The sequence below is a fragment of the Miniopterus schreibersii genome (assembly GCF_964146895.1).
Source record: "Miniopterus schreibersii genome assembly, chromosome: 13".
Classification (NCBI taxonomy): Eukaryota; Metazoa; Chordata; class Mammalia; order Chiroptera; family Miniopteridae; genus Miniopterus; species Miniopterus schreibersii.
The window spans coordinates 50,040,424-50,053,045 of NC_138113.1; the positions used below are offsets into that span (position 1 = coordinate 50,040,424).

A 12,622-nucleotide genomic window follows, 5' to 3' on the forward strand; every position below is an offset into this window, starting at 1 on the left:
GAGAACTTGAGCCTTCCCTTGCTTTGCTGAGACAAGTGCCTGCAGGACTCTGGCAGTTTCCCAGTTATGCTGGAAGCACCTCTGACGCTGGTGCACTAGCACAGAGCCTGCTGAAATCGGAATTCACCTAAAGCCTGTGCGTCAGGGTAGTAAAGCACTTGGAAGTGATGACCTGGCCATATTCTCTCAGGATTATTGTTACACTTTGTTGACTTTCTTGAAAGAGTCTGGGTAATAGACTTTTATATTGAGGGCCATTGTAGATTTAGAAGGAAAGAAAACAGAATTAGCATTTGTGGAGCCCCTGCCATATGCCAACCACTGTTAGGTGATTTCATAGCGTTTGTTTGTTTTGTCCACTGCAAAGAGAAATAATTGATACAGGTGCCATGGGCTGTGATGTGAAAAGTCCTGCTGAACTTTTGCTTAAAGCCCTTGTTGCAGGTGGTTTCTCTGGGCCATTATACACAAAACGTGGGAAACTTGGGTCCATAGCTCACACAGAAGCAAACCATGTTTAGTTTGATTTTAAAGGAATTAATACACTGAATTCTATCACCTAGCTAAGTGTGCTGCAAAACAGTCAGGATTTCTCATAGGTTTTACCGTTAGGTGTATCTGATGAATTTTCAACAGTGTTCGATTTCTAGAGCATTCATTTGCCTTTGACTTAAATCTCAAACATTAGAATTTCCTTTAAAAGTAGTGTTACATATCATTTCAAAGGGGAGCATTTTCTCAATCCATTGAGATTTTGCTCCCCTGCCATTGTCATCAGTTTGGCTCAAATAAACTCATAAAAGTTCTATGGGGAAAAAAGTAATTTTGAAGGTTAATTTAGAATTATGAAGTAATATTTGAATCCCTACGACTTTCCCTCTCGAGTTAGAAGAGCATTGTGAAAGGTCGAGTCAGAGGAATAGATGTGACCATGCTCTCTGCTGCATAGTGCATGCCAATATGAAGGTGTTCTGAGGAATAATAGGCCTTTTGACTTTTTTTTAACAGATTGAAGTGGACCTTGGTAAAAAGTGCTGGTATCACTCTATATTTGCCTGTCCCATTCTTCGTCAGCAAACAACAGATAATAATCCGCCCATGAAATTGGTCTGTGGTCATATCATATCCAGAGATGCCCTGAATAAAATGTTTAATGGTAGCAAGTAAGTGTCTGACTTTTTAAATGTTAGTAAAATTTTTCTTTTGTAACTTAGTGGGAAGAGGAGAAGTAACGAAGGTGAACAAATGTCGCTAGAATTTAAAAATAGATTTCATAACTATTCATTTGGCATAATGGGTGGTATCTGATTTTTTGTTGTCAGTCTTTTTAATTTGTTCACGAATTTGGTGATTAGGTTTATAAGCATGATCTTTAACTCTTTTTGGGTAGGCGATCCAGTGTTAACCTCCTTCCCCCTTTTTACACAAATGGTAGCATGTAGCAGACTATATACTGTCCTGTGGCTTAGTTATATATACTGGAGATCTTACATATGCTACAGAAAGAGTCCTCATTCTCTTTTTAAAGCTGCAGATTATTCTACTACATGAAAATAATGATCATGAAACCAATTCCTTATTGATGAGCATTTAACTTTTGTTACTGTAAAGTGAATTACCTTATCTGTATGTGATGCATAAATTTATAGAATTGAAATCGCTGATTCAAAGGGTATATATATATATATATATATATATATACTTTTCATACATTATGATCCCAACTTTTTATTAGAAACATCTCAAAAGCCTATTTCTTGCGTAGGCAGCTAGAAAATTGTTCACTGGAGGTTATTTCAGACCCAGTATGGAAAAGTCTTTCCTTTAAGAGGAGGCCCTGGCATGTAACAAGGTGTTTGTGCCTTCCCCAGACCAGGCAGCCTTGCTGGTTTTGTGTGCCCCACTACAGGGCATGTCGGCTGCTCTTAGTAAGCTACATACAGCGTAGGCTCAGCAGCTGGCATCAGATTTGCCGCACTTCTGTAGATTGTGTGACCAATAGATTTGAAACTCATTTGGTGGAGATAGGTGCAACCTAAACCTTGGAGAAGAAAAATTGGATTGACTTCTGAAAACCCCCAAAACAATTTTTAGACCAGTTGTCTTTGCTTTGTTTACAAAACAGTTTTTACTGATTTCCACTAAAGAAGAGCCTTTCAGTTTAGGGTCTGGCTTAGATTGGTATTTATTTGTGACCCTTCAAAGCTTGGCTGTTCTATTAAGGGAAAGCACAGTTCATCCTCAAAATATAGACATGTTTGTGTATGTTTGTGTGTCGGTCTGTGTGTGTATAATTGTTAGAGGTAGTATATAACAATATGATATTGAATGCTCAGTACTGATCCTGTGCCTTCATTGTGTGTTTTTCCCCTTGTCTTTAGATTAAAATGTCCATATTGTCCAATGGAACAAAGTCCAGGAGATGCCAAACAGATATTTTTCTGAAGAAATAATTTTAATTTGCAATTTGTAAGTGAAACTGAATTGTGGGTGCGTTTCAGAAGAGAATGTTCCATTTAATGCAGCTCACCAAGGACTCCCGTGTTTTTATAAGCTAATGCTCCAAAAACTTTGCCAACATTTTAGTGCACACACACTGAGGGAGTGTTCCAGATGAATATTATCATAGGGCTTTATTATATTCTTGGTCTTTATTTCTGATCAAGTAAATACACCAGCAGTTGTCATTCAATGCAGGTTTTTGTACTTAATTATATGGTGATTTTTTTACTTTTTAAGAGCAGAAACAGAAATTGACCTCCCTGCCATGTGATTAGTATTTCTCCTGCTTTTACTTTTGTCATTTTCTTGATAATTGTAAGCTTTGGGAATGTTTGTGAAGAAGTTTTATTTCCTGTTACGTGTACATAATTAAATGAAAATTCTTCAGAGAAAGTTTGAAAAACTGAATTGTGCTTATAAAACTAATTTGCCTCTTTTTTTTTTTTTTTTTTGCTTAAAGAAGAAAGCTGTGATAGATTCAAGTTTGCTTTTTGATCTTTTTCTCTGCTCAGTTCTCACTGAAAAGTCAGCAGACCGCATTTGAGTTCTGCTGGTAGCCTGGCTGCCTGTTTTTTAAATCAACATCATGAATTTAGCAGGTTGGTGTGAGAAGTCTTCCCCTAGAATAGAGTGGAAGGAGCACTATTGTTTCTTTGCTTTTATTGCCAAGAGGTGCTTGTTTTAAAAGTGTGTTCAATAAAATGAAATTCTGAAGTTAGAAGTGTTCTTAAGTTGATATTTGCTCCCTTGGTCTTAGTAGCCCTGTTCTCTGAAATTTGCCTTCAGGACTTGGCTGTCTGTCGCATTTGTAGATCACTGCAGACACAGTATTGTGTGTGTGTATGTGCACCAGCATCAAACAGTGTGTGTGCATCTGGAAGGGAAGAAGCATGTTCCAGTCCTCAAATGCAGTGACCAGAGTCATTACTTTAACCCTGAAAGTTAGAACCTAGCAGATTTTCTGTAGTGCAGAATATGTTTATTGCTGTTTTTGTATTTGAATAGTATACTGTTCAATGCCTCCCCTACAGCGTGTATCATCTCATTGACTGTGAATCTGTATATTATTCTAATGGATACACAATGATCTTTTCTCTTGTGAGGTATCTTCATTTAATGCACTATCCAGAAATAGCCATGTGTAAGAGTCTTTCTCTGTATGATGAACTACATGGAAAAGACTTTTGTGGACATAATTCCAACAAACCTGTTGCATTACTTCATTATAAGAAGAATGTTATATGGATGTCACCAAATACTTTGCAACTTTATTTCATCTGACATGGAACTGAACATCAATATAGGAAAACTTTCATGAGAAAATGAAAAAAGAAGAAAATAGAAGCCAAGAGAACCATGACACTTCACATTTTAAACTACAGATTGACTTAGGTTGGGAGGGAGGGGGAGAACGGATTTGGTGCTAAGTTAATTGGAAGGTGTCAGCCTTTGCAGTAGTATACATACCAGCCTGGCTGGGTTTTCCCGAAGTGCTTACCTGGGAGAGTTGGGTTTGGTTTATAAAGCTGGGGTACTGCAGAAAGCCCTGCTGGACTGATGCCCGGCCAGGCTTAGGCGGAGGGCTGCTGTGTGCTGTGCAGGTGAGCCAGGAATCGTGGGTGGGGGCCTGCTCAGAGTGCTGGCTTTGTTCAGCCTCAGCCTGAGCCCCACAGCCACTTTTGCCCCATGTTTCTGCTTTCCTGGAACAACCCTCTGAAGTTCCCCTCTCTCTACTAAAGCAGTGAAGGAAGAAAGCAGAGAGAAGCTCCTTGGACTCCAAACAAAGGTAGAGAATTCAAGGCAGTACTCTGGCTGAGGATATAAAACTGGTTTATTATATATTTTTTTCCTTTGAATAAAAACCCAGAGTGTCTTTTTTTTTTTTTAATTTTTTTTTTAGCTTTTCTTGCTAGGCCAGATTTAGCTTTATTCATCACTTACCCTCACCTACCACCTCCAACACCTGCATGTCATTCAGGCTTCACCAGACTGGAACAGCACGGACATACTGCTCTCGAGGCTGGTGGTAAATATTTTTGGCAGCTAGAGAGAGACTCATAGTTGTCTTGGGCCAGTTTCAGGGACAAAAGCCAGAGCTCTGCTTTGTCCCTCTCCCAGTGTTGGGCGTCCTGTTGACAGTTTCCTGTGTAAGGTCCTTGCAGTCCTACTGGGCAGGTTAGGGCCAAAACTTTGAAACTTGACCTGATGATTTCACGTGAAAATTATGTCTTGTGACCCTTAACTAAATGCATGGACTTAAAATTCATTGGTGACTAAATGTGAAGGAGAGGTGGATTTGAAGAGGCCAGACCTTAACCAAAGATACCGAAATACAGTAAGCTGTCCTTCCTGCTCTAGAAACGCCCTCACGGGGGCCCAGCACCTTATCACATGGATGTCAGCAGTGGAGGTGTCCTTTGTCACGCTCTGCCTTCCACCTGGAAAGGTCATGGTAGAACCAAGGTTTCTTACAGTCAGACCACTTAAAATAATGTACATTGAAAACATTTTCAGGGTGGTTAAGTTTCTTTAGGAACCATTTCCATTTATCAGTCATGGACTCTGCTAACCCAATAAAACCTTATTAGATCCTTAGATTCTACTTTAGCCAGAGCACCTGTGCTTTCAAGTACAGTCTGAAGCGCAGTGGCTGAAGTTGTCTTTAAATCTTCTTTTTCCATGGTGTGATCGTCACAGATGCCATTTCTGTCATAGTGCTGATTATGTGAGACTTCTAATACATAAATGAACGGGTATTGGTGCCTCTTGATTTTAAAACTTTAAAGAAAAGAGCCACCTCACATTCATAGGGTGTGTGAGTATTTTATGAGTGTATGAGCATTTAATTGAAAATAAGAAAGTTCTGAAGTAAATCTTTTGTTTTGATTTTCCTGTAGCAGCTGTGTATACAGAGACATTAAGACCCACGCCAGCTTATGTGGGGAACGAGGACCCTTTTTTGTCTCCAGGTAGTCCCACGGGTTATGCAGTTTCCGTTCAGTATCCTTTATGCTGTGAGTTATTTCCACCTCAGTGATTCAGCCTTTGGGATAGTAGAGACTGCAGAGGCCAAGAGCTCTTGGTTATCCGCACAAGACAAGCTGCTGGCAGACATTAGCCCTCTGGTTCTCCAACTCAACCTCTGATGAAGTGGACTGTCAGCCAAGCTGGTCAGTTTTCTTAGAAGACTCAGGTTATTTTCAGGGAAGGTATGGAGGCATGATTTGGTTAAATTCATCATTAGGATGTGTAAGGTGAAGACACAAACCAAATACCTTTCATTAACTCTACATACATTATCTTTGGTAACACTAGAGTGCTGTGGTCTTGAAGCAGTGTTAGCAAGGACACACCGCTGGTACTTCATAAGCCTGTCCTGCTGTGGCGGGTTTATGTGGCACAGTAGTGTTTACCATAAGCAGGTACAAACTTCATGGACTGTTTATTGAACTATAATTGATTAGATACCAAAAATAGAATGACAAATGTATTTTAATAGCAGATGAGGCAACTAGTTTTAGGGTGAGTTTTCCACTGTTGATTTTACTTCAAGACATAGGGAGAGAAAACAGTTTTGTTTTCAGGACATTTCCCTCTACAGTTTTAAACTGTAGTGAGCATATGCTTCATTTACTTCCAAAGAGGCAAAAGCAGCTGGAATTGACTTATAGCACATGCTTTGTTTCATGTTGTCGGTGAGGACCTACACCCAGTTTAGCAGTCGCATAACATTCTCCAACAAGGCAGATGTGGGGTTCCCTAGGATTTAGTGCCTGATCTTTTCTTTTGGGAAGGGGTGGGAGTGAATGTATTGGGGATGGGAGGGAAGCAGGAGAAAAAAATGGGAGTGTGAGTGAGTGTGCATGTCTCTGAAATTCACCGTGACCCCCACCTGTGTCTAGCAAGGAACAGGTATTTAATGTATTTTGCTCATGACTGCAGTGTGCATGTTCCCCTCCCCCCCATTCTCTAAACTTACACTAAAAGGATTCATCAAATCATCTTGTTCAGATGGCTCAGGATTGTATTTCTTTTGCTTACCCTGTGCTCTTGGGTTCTATAGTATTTCTATAATTATGTAACAAGAATAGTGTTGCACTGTAATCTATTATATAGAGCTATATGTATGGAAAATTTTGATCAGTTTTTTAAGCAATGTATCCTGTTTGCAAAGGCACAATAAAGTTGCATATTATAGACAATAGGCAATAAAGCTAACAATAAACCTTATTTAACACAAACCATACTCATATTCTCGGTTCATTTGATTTTGGAAAAAGTCTAGCATATCCAATAGTTTCAGAGATTTCATTTTAATTAAGTTCTGATATATTTAATTTATAAATTTCAGACTGATATAAGAGAGTTTGGAGAACTATAAGAAATATTTTCTTAATGTGTGCATTCCTGTGTCAAATACATGGCTTCTCCTGTGCATATGTTTTAAAATTAAAGAAATGGACATTTAAAAAATCTTATGGAACCAGTTTGTATAAATGTGACAGGTATGAGGCAGGGAGTATGGAGGTGTCAGGGTGAGAAGAGAGCATTACTGAATGCCTTTGCTAAGAGCCTGCATATAAAGAATTTAAAATATCTTTTGTCACCACCTCATCCTGTTTCTGTGCCACTAGCAATGTGAGGAGAGGAGGTGGCTGAGCACCTTCCCGTTTCTAAGCAGGTGTTAAACACTTTAGTGTTTGCACTAACGCCCACAAGCTGTGGTCAGCTGGGACCCTGCCCTGCTCTCTGACCAGAGTGACAAGGGCCAGACAGCCCCACCCAGGCTGTCGGCATTGCCAGGGAGGAACAGAGGCTGAGCTGTCCCTCCTACTCAGAGACAAACTAAGGTAAGAGAGACTAAATCTATTTGTTTGCCCTGGCTGGTATGGCTTAGTGATTTGAGTGTCGGCCTGCGCACTGAAGGGTCGCTGGTTCGATTTCCAGTCAAAGGTCTGTACCTCAGTTTCAGAAAGAAAAACATTCCTATCTGAGATTTCAGGTTTCCTACCTATGGGAACCATTGTGGGTCCCACCCAGTTACAGGTGGAGCTAGTGGCCCAGGTGATGTAGGCGAGGCCTGGCAGGACAGGCCAAAGATCTCACCACCTATTCCTGCAGCATTTGGGCCTCCCTGGGGCTGAAGGTGTGGTCTGTAGTAGCACTTGCAGCACCTGGGAGCTTGTGAGACATGCTGAATGTTGGGCTTCAGCCCAGACCTGCTGAGTCAGGCTGCATGTTTGATGAGCAAGCTGCCTCTCCTACAAGGAGCCTCTGGGGTGCTCCCTATTCTATGAAGTACCCTCCCTTTTAATGTAACATGTAAGGATCACATGCACTGAACATGAGGAGTACATGTTTCCCCGTTTCTTGATGACTAAGTCCTGAGTCATCAAGAAAAGTTAAATTTAGTGTGCTTTGAGAAAACTTCTGGTGCACAGTTATTTTTTTAAATTAGTGTATTTCTTTGAGCATCTAGGTAATTGAGGAGGTGTTATATTTGCAGCATGACAAAATGTGTTTTTCATCCCCTCCCCACCAAAATGGGGATGGATGAGCACCAGAGGTGTAAATAATAGAATTTTGTGATGGCAAAATACTGAAAATGCACCTAAGATAAAGCAGTAACTTGGATGCCCCTCACTCCCTAGCAGAGAAGCTTGATGATGAACATTGCAGCAAACAAATGTCACTTCCCTGAGAACATGCTTTTCTAACTTTTTTTTCCCTGCTACCCTGTAAGAAAGAAAATGGATATCATAACCCTATATGTACATAAAGTTAAACTTCTGAAACAGGTTTTACAAAACTCTAATCCTTCTAATGTGTGATGCACTCTGATATTTTCCATCTCTCCTATTTAATGCTCATCAAGACTCACTAATGGGTCAAGATCTACAGTTTAAAAAACCTTGCATTAGGGGACAGTGATGAAATGATCCATCCACCAAGCTACTTTGAAATCTCTGTCAGCATATGTATGATAGAAGGTATTCTTTTCCTTTTTCCAAAAAGGCCTTTGCAGTGGGGTGTTTCTTGTTCTCCTGTGAGTCTTTTTTTTATTTTGTTGTTACATAAATTAACCCATTTATTATAGGCTAGCAATGTTTCAAACTGTGGAGCTTCTACTGGTCTTTCAGTTCCTTCAGTCTGATGGCAACTCTACTGTGAGGGCAGAAGTGGGGTTGTAGGTCCAGGTACCACCAGCTACTGTTTTCAGGCAGGAGCCACAGTGCCAGATCCCCACAGCTCATCTCTTCACCTTGATTTTGCCACAGAAGGAGCAAGTGTTCTTGCGTGCTGGCTGATTTAAATTTTCTTCACCATTTTCCTGAGGGAGGTGCCATGACAGGTCCTGTATTTACTGATGATTCTGACATTGGTGTGGTTAGCCATGTCGCCGCAAACTAGGTCAGATCCCAAGAGCCTGTGAGTCTTTTCTGTGCCAGTAAATATATCCTAACATTAATAGTATTGTCTACGCAAGAGCTCCTGTATGTCCGGGATTCTTGAGCTTTTTTAGCTATGCTGCTTCCTAGCTTAGAAAAGTGCAAAGTGCTGCATGCGAAATACTGGCTTGTGCAATAGAATCCATTATGAGTTTAATAACTTAGACGTGTGTAAAATGCAGAAAATATTTAACATGGCATGGCACCTTCAGTGATGTAACAGGATTTATTTTTAAGTGCCTTCTAGTTATAACTGTTCCAGGCAGGAAGGAGAGGGGAGTGGGAGAAGAATAAGCTTTCAGTTGCATTAGCCCCTTTAAAGAGCCTTTCCCGGAAGCTCCGCCCAGTGATTTCATAGCCACACTTGGCTGCAAGGAAGTCTGGGAAATGTAGTCTTTTAGTTGGGCACTTTGCCACCTGTAATGAACGAGTGTTCTGTTAGGAAGGAAGAAGGGGAGACTGGTTCTTAGCAAAGCAACTTGTGGTCTCTGCCACACATAAATACGCATCTCAGCCAGGAAACATGGAGTTTCATTCACATAATGGAATTAAAGTATCAGCAGTCGGTGCAGCTTTTCACCTGCTCTGAGATAAACAAACGGTGTCTGCTCACTAATATATCTCCAGCTGCATTTCTTAGTCCCTGGTGGTATTTGTGTTAGAAGCAGTGCCTTGGCCTAACTTCACACAGGACCCCTGCTCTACTCTTGCTCTAGAACATACTCCTTCCCATTTGTCTGAATTCACAGCAGGTGGCGACCTTTGTTTTCTATCTGGGTTGCATAGGTTAAAAGTATCCTTGGTTTTGAGGTACTTGTAGATTTTTTAAATGTTTTCACCTAATTTTAAAAATTAAAAGCAGACTATAAAATACTCAATATGGCAAAGCTATATTGAAAATAATATAGAATTTGGTCTATGGGACTGTGGGTGGAAAAGGGATCACATACTAAACCTGACAAGCTCAGGGAAGACCGCACCGCAGGCCTTATAAACCCAGAGACCAAAAGTAACCACACAGGTGGTCTGAACATGAAATTACTAAAAGCAGGTCATGGTGGGAAGTCACATCCTAGGCCTACAGCTTTCTTGTCAAAGGTCAGTCTTTACCTTTGAAGTTGTCTATTGTCTTTGTGCATCTAAGATAACATACCTTTGAAATGTCAGAGTAATTTTCTTTTCCAGTCCCCTCGTAGGCACAACTGCCCTGAGACCATGTTGTTACCTTGTTGCCCGCATCCCATCTCTATGTGCTGTAAATGTTAACTATCCTGTGCCCGCCAGTGTAAAAGAAGTATGTGTGTGTCTCCGTTTACTCTCTGCCCAGTCTCAGAGGTTTCCCTGCCTTGCTTTCTCCCGCCACCCTAATCGACCACCAATGACTTTCATGTAACCCTCTGCACATCTCCTTTGATTCTAATGTATAAAATAAGCTGCACAGCTGCCATTCTCTGGAGCATTTTCTCGATCCGTTGGGATTTTGTGTCTCAGCAATTGTCTTCAGTTTGGTTCAAATAAACTCTTCTAAGACTTCTTAGGCTGGACGTTCTTTCGTCAACAGGATTAGACCTGAGTTCAATCCCTGATGCCACCAGATTTTAGTTGTATGATGTTGGGCAAGTGATAGAAACTTCCTATGCCTAAGTTTCCTCATCTGTCAAGTAGAATAATTCCTACCTCATAATTTTGACTAGGCCTAAATGATTCACCTGGCCCATGGTGAATGCTGCATAGCTAGCTGATAGCTGTTACTGAGTCAATAAGACGTCACATCTGAAGATCACAACGAGCTAAGGGAGAGCAGAAAAAAGGAATTAGTAACTGATATGCAAAGGTGGGATATGCCTGAAGGGATGGGGACTGAGGTGGCAGGATGGTAGAGCACATGGTTTTCCTGCTCTGCCAGCCTTCTCCAACTGCTGAACTATGGTAGAGCCCTCTTGTGCCGCAGACAGGCACAGCCAGCAACAGTGCAGGTGGTGGTGACACTCAGGGTGCCAGGCTGAGGGGAGCTTCACAGGACAGTGCTTGAGGACACTGAGGTCCCTGGGTCTCCTTTGGTACTGATTACCTTGTACCCCTTTTTGAGAATAAAAATGGGAAGAATCAGACATTCAGTGTAACTGGTACAACACTGGTTTTGAAAAATTTGGTACATGTTCATTTATTCAGCATTACTTGTTACTATGTTCCAGGAGCTATTTTAATTAAGCACTTTAAAAAGTGCATATAAAGCTCACATATTCTTCCCACTAACTGTTAGAGGTAGGGAATATTATTACGCCCATTTACAAGTGGAGAAACTAAGCTATCAAGGCATTAGGTCACTTGCCAGAGGACACAGTTCATAACAGCCTGGAAGCTGATGTCAGAGTCTCTACATTTAACCTAATCTAAGGCAGTCAAGGCCTCCTCTAGTTTCCTTTGGTGGAGAAACAGCGTTTAGGAGCGGGTTTAGTGATGTCTACCCCAGGTGGTCATAAAATTGGGTACAGGGACGGATTTGTACAGGGACAGAGGGCAGGAGGGAGGGGTAGCTTCCTGCTGGTAGAAAAGGGAGACCTATTTTGACCCTGTGGTTGAAGAACACAGGCGATTTCGAAGTGTAAGTCGGCCTCTCTTAAGAGCAGTTTACTGCCAGAGAAAGAAATTACAAAGTCGTCTGTTTTATTTCGTACACAAATAGGATGATATGTTTTTGTTAAATGAACCAACCACATTGAGGCTGGATTTCAGCTAACTGGTACCAAGCTTATGGCATCATAGAGAGTCATTTCTCTACTTCCTGTTTTTCAGGGTCCAAAAAATGTGTCGTGGGTATCTTAGCATGCTTTAGGTCTCATGGCCTGCAGATTCATTTTCTGTTTTCTCCCCGGTCCTGAAAGCTACCCTATATTTTTAATCTTCAAATTCTTGTTTGCCATTTTATTTATGGTAAGTGAAACCCTTTTTTAGGGGGTATGAAAAAATCATACTTGACTTTGTAGCCGCCTTTTGCTCTCTGTTCTGTGAAAGTATTTGGGTTTTACAAATGAAGGTTGTGGAAGGCGGTTTCTGGAGGGCAGGAAGAGCTCTGGCTTTGACCCGGTACTGGCTGAGCGCGCTCAGTGAATGGTGTCTTGGAGCTGTGCACTTATAATTGGTTCATTTTTCCGTACGTACCCTTTACCTCAACAAAAAGAATGAAGATTTTGTGATTTTAAGGAGTATCAGCTCACCTGTTACCAAGGAAGAACAAAAGAGAAGAAGGTGATGGAAAAGAGGCTAATTTTTTAAAATCCTCACCCGAGGACATGTTTTTTTATTTTATTTTAGAGAGAGAGGAAGCAGTAGGGGGAGAGAGAGAAACATCATTCTGTCGTCTCCCATATGCTCCCTGACCCGGGATCAAACCCACAGCCTAGGTATGTGCCCTGACCAGGAATTGAACCCTCAACCTTTTGCTATACGGGACAATGCTCCACCCAGCTGAGCCACCTGGCTAGGCCTCATTTGTGAAAATGGGGAGTCTAAGGTAAAAGTGTGGACTGACTCAATAATTTTACTTTTGCGTATTTATCTTAAAGAAACAAAGGTGTGTATAAATTTTTAGCAGTGTCATAGTAAAAAATTGGAAACAAATGGTGTGTAATAGTTAAATGATGGCACAACCAAAACTGGAATGTTATTTT

The 12,622-nt window shown here is 41.0% G+C and overlaps 1 protein-coding gene across 1 annotated transcript in view; it reads left to right on the forward strand.

Annotated features, from left to right (window-relative positions):
* RMND5A (required for meiotic nuclear division 5 homolog A) overlaps positions 1 to 6,748 on the forward strand; it is a 61,842-nt gene extending 55,094 nt beyond the window's left edge. The window contains exons 8-10 of the mRNA XM_081157142.1: positions 1,009 to 1,163; positions 2,382 to 2,469; positions 3,606 to 6,748. Coding sequence (XP_081013268.1) covers positions 1,009 to 1,163; positions 2,382 to 2,445 — 219 coding nt within the window. The 3' untranslated portion in view covers positions 2,446 to 2,469; positions 3,606 to 6,748. The remainder of the gene's footprint in view (positions 1 to 1,008; positions 1,164 to 2,381; positions 2,470 to 3,605) is intronic.
* Positions 6,749 to 12,622: the final 5,874 nt, after the last annotated feature.